This window comes from Aegilops tauschii, chromosome 5 (genome assembly GCF_002575655.3).
Source record: "Aegilops tauschii subsp. strangulata cultivar AL8/78 chromosome 5, Aet v6.0, whole genome shotgun sequence".
NCBI lineage: Eukaryota > Viridiplantae > Streptophyta > Magnoliopsida > Poales > Poaceae > Aegilops > Aegilops tauschii.
The window spans coordinates 382,666,215-382,678,730 of record NC_053039.3 but is presented as its reverse complement, the minus strand read 5'-3'; the positions used below and the strand labels follow the sequence as shown (position 1 = coordinate 382,678,730).

Sequence of the window (12,516 nt, the reverse complement as noted above, 5' to 3'; positions counted from 1 at the left end):
TTAAAGGTTTTCCCGATCGGTGCTTTTAATTGAAAGTATACAAAGCATATTTATTGTCCTTTAAACTCTTCAACGAGTTTTATTCTTCTTCAAAGTTTTTCCTTATGAGTTATCAAGAGACAATAATCATTATATGATGTATCATTTTTTTCCTTATTTTCCCTGCTGGGTTTAAAAGAGTTTTAACAACATATCACGTACTATTCTCCTCATTTTTTCCCACGGAGATTTTTGGAGGAATATTTCTCAAGATGAAGATGATGAGCATTCTCAAAGGCAAACACATACAAAAGAGGAGTCTTTATCAAGATGATTTATATTCACAAAGACAAGCATAGATTAGGGGGAGGTCTTAGAATTAATTAATTAGTTTCATTAAAGGATGAATCCCTGCTTTTGTCTGTTGCACTATCGGCAACCGCTTCTTTGTAACTGCACTTCTAGTTGTTTCTTGTCTTTGGGCAAAATGAGCCTTTTTCTGGCCAATTGGGTTAGAGATGGTGCTGACAAAGGTAGCCCACTAAGGATAGATATCGTCAACCAAATAGTAGCCCATGTTGTACTCATGTCCATTGACAGCATAGTGGCAAGGAGAAGATTTTCCTTCAGTTAGCCTCACAAAACAACGGTGATCGTTCCCATGACGTCCTTTAAGACGAAGTAGTTATGATAGGATCGGATGCCATGGTACAAACGATCGAAGACAGTCTTGCGCATCTGAAAACACCGGCAAAAATGGTAGCGAAGAGTACATCCGAGGCAAAGTAGTCAGCCATCAGTGTCAAATGGCCGCACACCCTGTTGCGGTTGAGCACTCGATGACCCTTGATCGAGCCCTTGAAATTAAGGGCATGCTCCTTCGCACGCTCCACGTCTTCAAGGACCGCCTGCATCATCGCCGTCTCATCCGAGTACTCCTCCTCGTCGGATGAGCCGTCGGAGACTCAACATAGTGCTCGTATATGTACTCCAAATCAGAATCCATTGGTAGAAAGAAGGGACAACTTTTTTTAGCTCCGGCAATTCATCGAACAAGTGTTGGGCATGGTGAGTATGGCATAGCAAATGGTACCTGGCGGGGCGATCGGAGGAGAGGGGTTGAACGGCGACAGAGAAGAAGCGGGGTGGAGCCCGGCTGGAATGCTGGAAGTGACGAAGATGTGGAGTTCTGGCAGGGATGTGGTGTGGTGGCTGGGGTGATGGAGCGGCGGTGAAGGCAATAGAGAAAGAAGGAAGGAGAGAAAATGTGGAGGACGAAAGCGTGGGTCCGGGAAGGGTTTTGGGTGGGTCGGAGATGTCGGAGTCCTACGTATCTGTTGTCCAGACTCCTGTAAAACTTTCCATATTTGTCGAAAAAAAACACGTCTGGGCCGCCCCGTAAAATGATACATGACCATGTTAAACACATACTAAAAACCATACATGACCACGTTGAATACATTCCGCGGTCCGGACAGCACAGTCCGGATAATACCTTCCGCGGTCCGGATCGTCGCCGACGGTTTTGGAGATGCCATGCACTTCACTCGTTTTTCTTCGGTCGCGCATGCGGAAGAGGAGCGGTATCTCCTGGCCACTTGCTCGCCAGAATAATCGGCAACTTGACATGACTGGTTTGAGTGTAGTTATAGGCGGTTGCCTAGTGGTCCGACAGGCCTCGAAAAGGAAGGTAGTTGTTGGCTTGCATGCACCGTGTGCTCCCACGTACTACAGTACCTTGGGCTTTGGACGTTCCAGCAGATCGGGTGGTCTCGAATCATCTGGGTCTTGTGAACGTGTTCGATCGGTCTTGTGAACGGCCTATGGACCTCACAGGCGTTGTCGTGCCACTTTTGTCTCCGCTCCCGCCCGACCGCACGCTGCAGCTACCCCTGCAAAACCACCCCGGTAAAAGTATCCTTTATATGCTCGCGCACGAAGGTAGCTAGGAACGTCGTCGAGAAGCCATCAGCACATCAGTCGGCGAAGCCAAGGCAAACTATACACGATCAAGCTAGCTAGCTAGCTCCCGGGGCCGTCGCGCGCTCGCGTCGTCGCATGGGTTCGGAGCAGAAGCCGCACGTGGTGTTCGTGCCGTTCCCGGCGCACGGCCACGTCGCGCCGCACACGCAGCTCGCGCGCCTCCTCCACGCCCGCGGCTTCCGCGTCACGCTCGTGCACACCGAGCTGCACCACCGCCGCCTCGTGCTCGCCAAGGGCGCCGAGGCGGCCGCGGTCGCCGCGCCGTGGCTCGGCGTCGAGGTCATCCCGGACGGGCTGTCGCTGGAGTCGCCGCCGCGGTCGCTGGAGGCGCACCACGACGCGCTCGAGCAGAACTGCCTCGAGCCGTTCAAGGAGCTGCTGCGCGCGATGGCGCGCAGGCCCGGCGTGCCCCCCGTGAGCTGCGTCGTGGTGGACGCGCCCATGTCGTTCGCCTCCACGGGGGCGCGGAACGTCGGCGTCCCCGACGTGGTGTTCTTCACGGCGTCCGCGGCCGGGCTCATGGGGTACATGCAGTTCGAGGAGCTGGTGAAGAGGGGCCTCGTCCCGCTGAAAGGAGCCGGGTACAAGACCAACGGCAGCCTCGACGCCCCGGTGGACTGGGTGCCCGGGATGAAGGGCATGCGGCTCGGGGACATGCCGACCTTCTGCCACACCACGGACGCCGACAGCGCGCTGATGCGCATCCACCTCCACCAGATGCGCGTCGTCGCCGGATCCAAGGCCGTCGTCATTAACACGTTCCACGACATGGAGAAGGACGTCGTCGACGCGCTCGCTGCCTTCCTCCCGCCCGTCTACACTGTCGGCCCTCTCTCCAGCATCGTATCGTCGCTCCCGGCGGGAAGCGACGACCTCTCGAGCTCCACGGACACGCCGAGCCTCTTTCAGGAGGACACGGAGTGCATGGCGTGGCTGGACGGGAAAGAGGCTCGCTCCGTCGTGTACGTGAGCTACGGGAGCCACGCCGCCGCGGGCGCCGACAAGATAAAGGAGTTCGCGTCCGGGCTGGCGAGGTGCGGCTCTCCCTACCTGTGGGTTCTGCGGTCCGACTTGGCGGCCGGCGTTGAGGTCGGGAAGAACGGGCTCGTCGTGCCTTGGTGCGCCCAGGAGGCGGTCCTTGCCCACCCAGCCGTGGGGCTTTTTGTTACGCACTGTGGGTGGAACTCCATCTTGGAGACCGTGATCGGGGGGGTGCCGGTGCTCGGTTGGCCGATGGTTTCCGAGCAGACGACCAACTGCCGGCAGGTAAGCACGGCGTGGAACATCGGAGCGGAGCTGCCGCAGGAGGCGAGGGGCGATGAAATAGCTGCACTGGTGAGGGAGATGATGGTCGGGGAGAAGGGAATTGAGGCGAGGGAGAAGACGTTGGAGTGGAAGAGGCTGGCTGAAGATGCTACCAAAGAAGGGGGCTCGTCCTGTGCTAACCTTGATAGGTTCGTTGAGGATGTGCTGCTCAAAGGGTTATGATTTTATTTTACTTGTTTATAGTTCATTCTATCAATTCGTTTTGTACCTATAAAGTGAAGTAGCACAAGTCAGTAGCATGAACTACTGATGAATGAGCTTCTAATAATCTGCAATTTGAAGAGAAATTGAGCTTCATTTTTTTACTTGCACATATATAAATGCTGAATAAGCTGATAAGGAAGTCTACTGGCTAATGGGGTTGATCAGTGCCTCTAACAATGGATTAATTCTCTAATAAAAGAAACCCTACCGTGCCAAGATCAACTGTACTATACTTCGAGCAGTTATCTAGTTTCAAGATCAACTTCCACGAGAGCAAATTCTTCTACTTTGGAAAGGCCAAAAAAAAAAGAATCAGTACAAACAACTATTTGGTTCTGAGTTTGACTCTTTTCCTTTTAGATACCTTGGTATTCCAATGCATTTCCGTAAACTTCTTAATAAGGAATGGAAAGGTATTGAGGATCGCGTTGAGAAAAAAATGGGTTGTTGAATTAGTAAGCGAGGCAAGGCTCATCCTAATCAATGTTCTTCTCACAAGTTTACCTATGTTCATGGTATCTTTCTTTGAAATACCTAAAGGGGTAAGGAAATGATTGGATTACTACAGATCCAGGTTTTTCTGGCAGTCTAATGAACATAGACATAAATACCGTCTCGCGAGATAGGATGCGATATGTGTCCCTAAAGACCAAGGAGGTCTAGGTGTGGAAGACATTGAGATTAAAAATAAGTGTGTGTCGACAAAATGACTATACAAGGTACTCACTGAGGAGGGCGTTATCAAGAATTACTTTGGAATAAGTACCTATGTTATAAAACCCTCGCGGAGGTTGAGGCCAAACAAACGGACTCGCCTTTCTGAAAGGTCGCATGGGGTCCAGAAAGAAATTTTCCACTCAGGGACGTTGTAGTAGGCAATGGTCTAACTAATAGGTTTTGGCAATATACATGGCTAAGTGATCGCCACTAGGCTTGCAATACACACGGCTCTATCGTATTGTGTAGGGGGGAGATGTCTCTATTGCTTTTGTGATGGGCTAGGTACCATTGAGTGTTGCCTCGCGAAGACCACTGATTGGGGACAAATGGACCAACAGGTTAAATCTTGTTGAAAGGTTGATGGCGGTTAACCTTTCACATGATTCAAACACATTCTTTTGAAAGTTGACTACTTCTGGTGCCTTCACGGTCAAATCCATATATTCAGACCTCATCAATGATGGGAAAATTTTCCACCACAAATATATTTGAAAAATGGAAGTCCTGATGAAAATATAAATCTTCATGTGGTACTTAGATCGCAAGGGAATCCTGGCAAAAGATAATCTGAAAAAAAGAATTTGGCAACGATGCACTAATTAAGTGTTTCTTTTGTGATAAAGATGAGTTGTTCCAGCATATATTCTTTCAGTGTGCCGACTTGACAAACTATTATGGAGATCTGGCCAAATAACTTAAATTTCATTTCATCATAAGTGAACGCATTCAATTTAAATGCTCGTATATTTCATAAAAAAAGTTGCACATGTTGATACGGATCCTCTGTACCATCCCCTATGAATTGCTTACTCTGCAGCATGTTGAGTAAATTTGGGTCGATTTCATAAGTTTCACCATTAGGTTTCAGGCCTATAGATATGAAGGAATCTTTGGTATGCAGTCCCAAGATCTTAATTGCGGTGAGTTGATACAAATGCTCATACTCGTTCATGGTTGCTCAGAATCTGCAAAATAACTTAGTACACAAAATAAACCAAAAGTGCTTAGCTCTCCGACAACGGTGCTAGAAAAATTTTGATGTTCTGAAAATGTACATAGTTTAGTTGTAGCTATTTTGAAGTAAGAGTATCGATCCCACAAGAGCACAGCGGGTGGTCTTTGAATCTTGTAGATGGGTACCGATGATGCAGAGAACTGTCAGATCCCTCGGTAGGGGTCTTGACGTGGCTGGAAGTCTCGGAGCGGAGGTTGCATGGGAGTTTTACACAGGTTTGGACCTCCGGAGAGTAATACCCTACATCCTGCTCATGTCTGGTATTCATGGTGGAGGGATAACTCGTGCGAGGGGTTACAATGGTGTGTATGAGATGACTGTCGAGAGTTGTTTCTACAGGAGTAGATGGGAATGAAAGTTCCCTAGACTCCCCTTATATACTCAAGGAGGCTAGGGTTTTACAGAGGGAGGAAATAAATCTAGGGTTGTCGCGGCACCAACTCGGGGATCAAGTTGGCCGCACGATGCTTATCTTCTTATTCGGGTTCCTCCTTGTCACTAGGCCTCATGGGCCTTTCAAGAGGCCTTATGCGGGCTCCCCTCGGTGAGCCTCCCTCAGTGTATGACACAGTCAGTAGACCGCGAGGGTGGCGGAGATCATAGGAGCAGGTCTTTGAGACCTCCGGGGGGCTCCTCTCTCAATAGAGCTTGTCCTTGTGATTCTTCTTCGGGAAATTTATTTCTGAGGCCTCCGCGAGCCGCATCTCCATGTTAGGGTGGTACTGACTGACCTCCACGAATCTCAACGGCCGTCAACTCGGCCCACCTGGCTGATCCAGAGTCTATTGAAGGGTCGCTTGGCGCGTATCCTGCCAATTGAGGGATGTGATGATGATGGCTCCTGGTTCCACGCGCCTTACCTCACAAAACTGGGAACTTCAGAAGGTGCAGAGCACATGTCACGCTGCAAAGGTCAAGTGATTCGGTTTCAAGCTAGCTATAAGGAGGGAAAAACATGAAGGGTTTTCCTCTTCCTTTGTCTCCATCCATTTCTGCCTTCCTGTCTCCAGCTCCCGAAAGCGCTCCGTCGTCACGTACTATTCACTGCCCGCTTGCGTAACCCTAGTTGGCCCCATCCTTGCCATCAAGATGGACAAAACCAGGAGCGAGAAGGTTCCTCGGGCTCCCAGCCAGGATCCGCCCGCCGCTGGGTGAGGCTGAAGAGAAGGAGGGCTGCCTCCAAGGGCGGCGAGAAACGACAACCGAAAGCCCCTAAGACCACGGGAAAGTGGTCCCTTCCTCGGCCCCCATCTTAGAACTTCAGGCCCTCATGGAAACATGGTTGATGCCGGCGGATCTGGAATGCCGTCTCCCGGGGAACAACGCTCCGCCAAATCCTCGCGATGGCGAACATATTCTCTGCATTAAGTATTTCGGGAGGGGGCTGGGGTTTCCCCTCCATGGCTTCGTTCGTGGGTTTTTGCACTTCTACGGCTGCCAGCTGCACCGCATTCCGCTAAGCGGGGTTCTTCACATCGCAAATTTCATCACCTTTTTGCAAGTGCTTTCTCGGGACATCCCCTTTTTTAGATGTTCTGGTACTTCTTTCGGGTTTGTGTTCAGACCAATGGGGACACCGTCTGCGACCTTGGAGAAGCCATCCTGCAGCTCCGCCCGACACCAAGTTTGTTGCCACGAACCTCTCGACGTCCTTTCAGGAGTGGCACAAGATTTGGTTCTACGTGAAGGGGCTTGGAGATTACCTTCCCGCATTTGTGAATAAGCCCTGCAGAAGTTGTGGTCCTGGGCTCCGCTGAAGAAGTTGTCACGAGACGCCAAGATCCCGGCGGAGTCCACCGCCCGCCTGAAGAAGCGCAGCCTGAGGGGTGGCCACATCATTGGGACGTGGGTGGGGCGCCGCGCCGTGTGCTCCCTCTACAGGGCCGGTCGTCCCCATGTACAAGTACACAAGACGGGAAGACCCCCCGTGGGTGTCCAGGGATGATTTGAATGATGGCATCTATAAGCTGAACATAATCCTTAGCCAGTCGTGTGCCATACACCCCAGGACGGAGGAGTGACCCACTACCCATACAAAGCAGAATTGCTGGGTGTTCAGGTGTGTCACTAAGGCCGGGAGCATCCATTCAGGGAAGCCCAACCCACATGATGATGACGAGGGACATTGCCCCAACTGACGTAAAGGACATGTACATGATCTACGATACGCATACCTCGAAGAATCAACGAAAGCGCGTGCTCTGGGAAGTGTACAACATAGAGGCCTGCTACCTCTTGAGCTTGCGTTGGTTTTTCCCTTGAAGAGGAAAGGGTGATGCAGCAAAGTAGAGTAAGTATTTCCCTCAGTTTTTGAGAACCAAGGTATCAATCCAGTAGGAGATTACACTCAAGTCACCGAATACCTGCACAAACAAACACAAACCTTGCACCCAACGCGATAAGGGGTTGTCAATCCCTTCACGGTTATTTTCAATGTGAGATCTGATAGAGATGATAAACAGTATAGTAATATTTTTGGTACATGGAACGAAAAGTAAAGATTGCAAAGTAAAAGAAATAGGAAACTGAAAATATAGATCGGAAACTTATATGATGTAAAATAGACCCGGGGGCCATAGTTTTCACTAGAGGCTTCTCTCGAGATAGAAATTATTATGGTGGGTGAACGAATTACTGCCGAGCAATTGATAGAAAAGTGCAAAGTTATGACGATATCTAAGGCAATGATCATGAATATAGGCATCACGTCCGTGTCAAGTAGACCAAAACGATTCTGCATCTACTACTATTGCCCACACATCGACCGCTATCCAACATGCATCTAGAGTATTAAGTTCATAAAGAACGGAGTAACGCATTAGGCAAGATGACATGATGTAGAGGAATTAACTCAAGAAATATGATGAAAACCCCATCTTTTTATCCACGATGGCAACAATACAATATGTGCCTTGCTGCCCCTACTGTCACTGAGAAAGGACACTGCAAGATTGAACCCAAAGCTAAGCACTTCTCCCATTGCAAGAAAAACCAATCTAGTTGGCCAAACCAAATCGATAGTTTGAAGAGACTTGCAAAGATATCAAATCATGCATATAAGAATTCAGAGAAGATTCAAGGGACATTTACATCTGTGCCCCTAACTCGAACCCACTACTCAAATTTGCCCCTAATTTTGAAGCATGCTCAAATTTGCCCCTCCGCCGTTAAGTCACTACTCAGAAATGCCCTTCCGTACAGTACTGTAGCACTTTCCGTCCAATATTGTAGAACTTTCCGTCTGCTACAATACACATGAGCCTTTGACGGTCAAAGGCCTTTGACTGGACGGAAGGGTATTTCTGAGTAGTGACTTAATGGAAGAGGGGCAAATTTGAGCATGCTTTGAAATTAGGGGCAAATGTGAGTAGGTGGTTCGAGTTAGGGGCAGAAATGCAAATGGCCCAAGATTCAAATAATATTCATAGATAAAATTGATCATAAATCCACAATTCATCAGACCTCGGCAAACACACCGCAAAAGAGTATTACATCGAATAGATCTCCAAGAACATCGAGGAGAATTTTGTATTGAGAATCAAAGAGAGAGAAGAAGCCATCTAGCTACTAGCTATGGACCTGTAGGTCTGTGGTAAACTACTCACGCTTCATCGAAGAGGCAATGGTGTTGATGTAGAAGCCCTCCGTGATCGATTCCCCCTCCGACAGGACGCCGGAAAAGGCCCCAAGATGGGATCTCACGGGTACAGACGGTTGCAGCGGTGGAAAAGTGGTTTCGTGGCTCTCCTGGATGTTTTTGGGGTATAAGAGTATATATAGGAGGAAGAATTAGATCAGGAGACCCTTGAGGGGCCCACAAGGTTGGGGGCGCGCCCCACCCCCCTGGGCGCGCCCTCCACCCTTGTGCCCGCCTCGAAGCTTCTCTGACTTGTACTCCAAGTCTCATGGGTGTCTTCTGGTCCAAGAAAATGTTGGGGAATGTAGTAATTCAAAAAAATTCTTGCGATCACGCAAGATCTATCTAGGAGATGCATAGCAACGAGACGGGAGAGTGTGTCCACGTACCCTCGTAGACCGAAAGTGGAAGTGTTTAGTTAATGCGGTTGATGTAGTCGAACGGCTTCATGATCCAACCGATCCTAGTACCGAACGTACAGCACCTCCGTGTTCAGCACACGTTCAGCACGATGACGTCCCTCGAGCCCTTGATCCAGTAGAGGATCGAGGGAGAGTTCCGTCAGCACGACGGTGTGGCGACGGTGTTGGTGATGTGATCCGCGCAGGGCTTCGCCTAAGCACTACGACAATATGACCGAGGTGGTAAACTGTTGAGGGGGGCACAGCACACGGCTAAGAAACAACTGTTGCGTCTTTGGGGTGCCCCCTGGCCACGTATATAAAGGAGGGGGAGGAGGAGGCCGGCGGTCAAGGAGGGCGCGGCAAGGGGGGAGTCCTACTTGGACTCCTAGTCCAAGTATGATTCGCCCCCCCTCCTTCCTTCCAACGAAGAGGGAAAGGGGAAGGGAGAGAGAGGGAGAAGGAAAGAGGGGGCCGCGCCTCCTCCCCTTCTCCAATTCGGATTGGGGCAAGGGGGGCGCGCGCCACCTCCGGTGGCCTGCCTCATCTCCTCCACTATGGCTCAATAGGCCCAATAACTTTCCCGGGAGGGGGGGGGGGTTCCGGTAACCTCCCGGTACTCCGAAACATCCTCGATCTTCTTCGGAACCATTCTGGTGTCCGTATATAACCTTCCAATATATCAATCTTTACCTCTCGACCATTTTGAGACTCCTCGTCATGTCCGTGATATCATCCGGGACTCCGAACAACTTCGGTCACCAAAACACATAACTCATAATACAAATCGTCATCGAACATTAAGCGTGCGGACCCTACGGGTTCAAGAACTATGTAGACATGACCGAGACACATCTCCGGTCAATAACCAATAGCGGAACCTGGATGCTCATATTGGCTCCTACATATTCTACGAAGATCTTTATCAGTCAAACCGCATAACAACATACGTCATTCCCTTTGTCACCGGTATGTTACTTGCCCGAGATTCGATCATCGGTATCCTCATACCTAGTTCAATCTTGTTACCGGCAAGTCTCTTTACTCGTTCTGTAATACATCATCCCGCAACTAACTCATTAGTCACATTGCTTGCAAGGCTTATAGTGATGTGCATTACCGAGAGGGCCCAGAGATACCTCTCCGATACACAGAATGACAAATCCTAATCTTGATCTATGCCAACTCAACAAACACCTTCAGAGACACCTGTAGAGCATCTTTATATTCACCAAGTTACGTTGTGACATTTGATAGCACACAAAGTGTTCCTCCGGTATTCGGGAGTTGCATAATCTCATAGTCAGAGGAATATGTATAAGTCATGAAGAGAGCAATAGCAATAAAACTAAATGATCATTATGCTAAGCTAACAGATGGGTCTTGTCCATCACATCATTCTCTAATGATCTGATCCCGTTCATCAAATGACAAACATGTCTATGGTTAGGAAACTTAACCATCTTTGATTAACGAGCTAGTCAAGTAGAGGCATACTAGGGACACTCTTTTTGTCTATGTATTCACACATGTACTAAGTTTCCGGTTAATACAATTCTAGCATGAATAATAAACATTTATCTTGATATAAGGAAATATAAATAACATCTTTATTATTGCCTCTAGGGCATATTTCCTTCAGTCTCCCACTTGCACTAGAGTCAATAATCTAGGTTACATAGTAATGATTCTACCACCCATGGAGTCTTGGTGCTGATCATGTTTTGCTCGTGGAAGCGGCTTAGTCAACGGGTCTGCAACATTCAGATCTGTATCTATTTTGCAAATCTCTATGTCTCCCTCCTTGACTTGATCACGGATGGAATTGAAGCGTCTCTCGATGTGTTTGGTTCTCTTGTGAAATCTGGATTCCTTCGCCAAGGCTATTGCTCCAGTATTGTCACAAAAGATTTTCATTGGACCGATACGTCCATTTTGCATCATGTTTTCTTACTGTTATTTATAATGTTTTTATCCATAATAATGCTTTTTGGAGTAATTCTAATGCCTTCTCTCTCATAATTTGCAAGGTACACACGAAGAGGGAGAATTCCGGAAGCTGGAAATCTGGACCTGAAAAAGCTACGTCAGGCTACCTATTCTGCACAACTCCAAACAAGCTGAAACTTCACAAGGAATTTTTATGGAATATATCAGAATTAATGGAGCAAATAACTACCAGAGGGGGCCCACCAGGTGGGCACAACCCACCTGGGCGCCAGGGAGCCCAGGCGCCCTGGTGGGTTGTGCCCTCCTCGGCCCACCTTCGGTGCGCATCTTCTGGTATATAGGTCATTTTGACCTAGAAAAAAAATAAGGAGAGGACTTTCGGCACGGAGCACCGCCCTCTTGAGGCGGAACTTGGGCAGGAGCACTTTTGCCCTCCGGTGGAGCGATTTCGCCGAGGGAACTTCCCTCCCGAAGGGGGAAATCATCGTCATCATCATCACCAACAACTCTCCCATCTTGGGGAGGGAAATCTCCATCAACATCTTCAACAACACCATCTCATCTCAAACCCTAGTTCATCTCTTGTGTTCAATCTTGTTACCGGAACTATAGATTGGTGCTTGTGGGTGACTGATACGTCTCCAACGTATCTATAATTTTTGATTGTTCCATGCTATATTATATTCTGTTTTGGATGTTAACGAGCTTTATTTTACACTTTTATATTATTTTGGGACTAACCTATTAACCGGAGGCCCAGCCCAGAATTGCTGTTTTTTGCCTATTTCAGTGTTTCGCAGAAAAGTAATATCAAAAGGAGTCCACACGGAATGAAACCTTCGGGAACGTGATTTTTGGAACAAACGTGATCCAGAGGACTTGGACCCTACGTCAAGAAAGCAACCAGGAGGGCACGAGGTAGGGGGGCGCGCCTACCCCCCCTTGCTACCTCTTGAGCACTTCATTGGTTTTCCCTTGAAGAGGAAAGGGTGATGCAGCAAAGTAGCGTAAGTATTTCCCTCAGTTTTTGAGAACCAAGGTATCAATCCAGTAGGAGGCCACGCACGAGTCCCTCGCACCTACACAAACAAATAAAAACCTCGCAACCAACGCAATAAAGGGGTTGTCAATCCCTTCACGGTCACTTACGAAAGTGAGATCTGATAGATATGATAAGATAATATTTTTGGTATTTTTATGATAGAGATGCAAAGTAAAATAAAAGACAATAAAAATAGCTAAGTGTTGGAAGATTAATATGATGGAAAATAGACCCGGGGGCCATAGGTTTCACTAGTGGC

The 12,516-nt window shown here is 48.6% G+C and overlaps 1 protein-coding gene across 1 annotated transcript; it reads left to right on the top strand.

The window, feature by feature from the left end:
- The first annotated feature begins 1,829 nt into the window (after positions 1-1,829).
- Positions 1,830-3,585, top strand: LOC109786124 (UDP-glucose:p-hydroxymandelonitrile O-glucosyltransferase). The gene has a single exon (XM_020344698.4). The coding sequence runs from the start codon at positions 2,038-2,040 to the stop codon at positions 3,448-3,450; it is 1,413 nt and encodes a 470-aa protein (XP_020200287.1). The 5' UTR covers positions 1,830-2,037; the 3' UTR covers positions 3,451-3,585.
- Positions 3,586-12,516: the final 8,931 nt, after the last annotated feature.

Coding starts and splice junctions, on each gene's coding strand:
- LOC109786124 (XM_020344698.4), top strand. CDS start 2,038: ATGGGTTCGGAGCAGAAGCCGCACGTGGTGTTCGTGCCGTTCCCGGCG.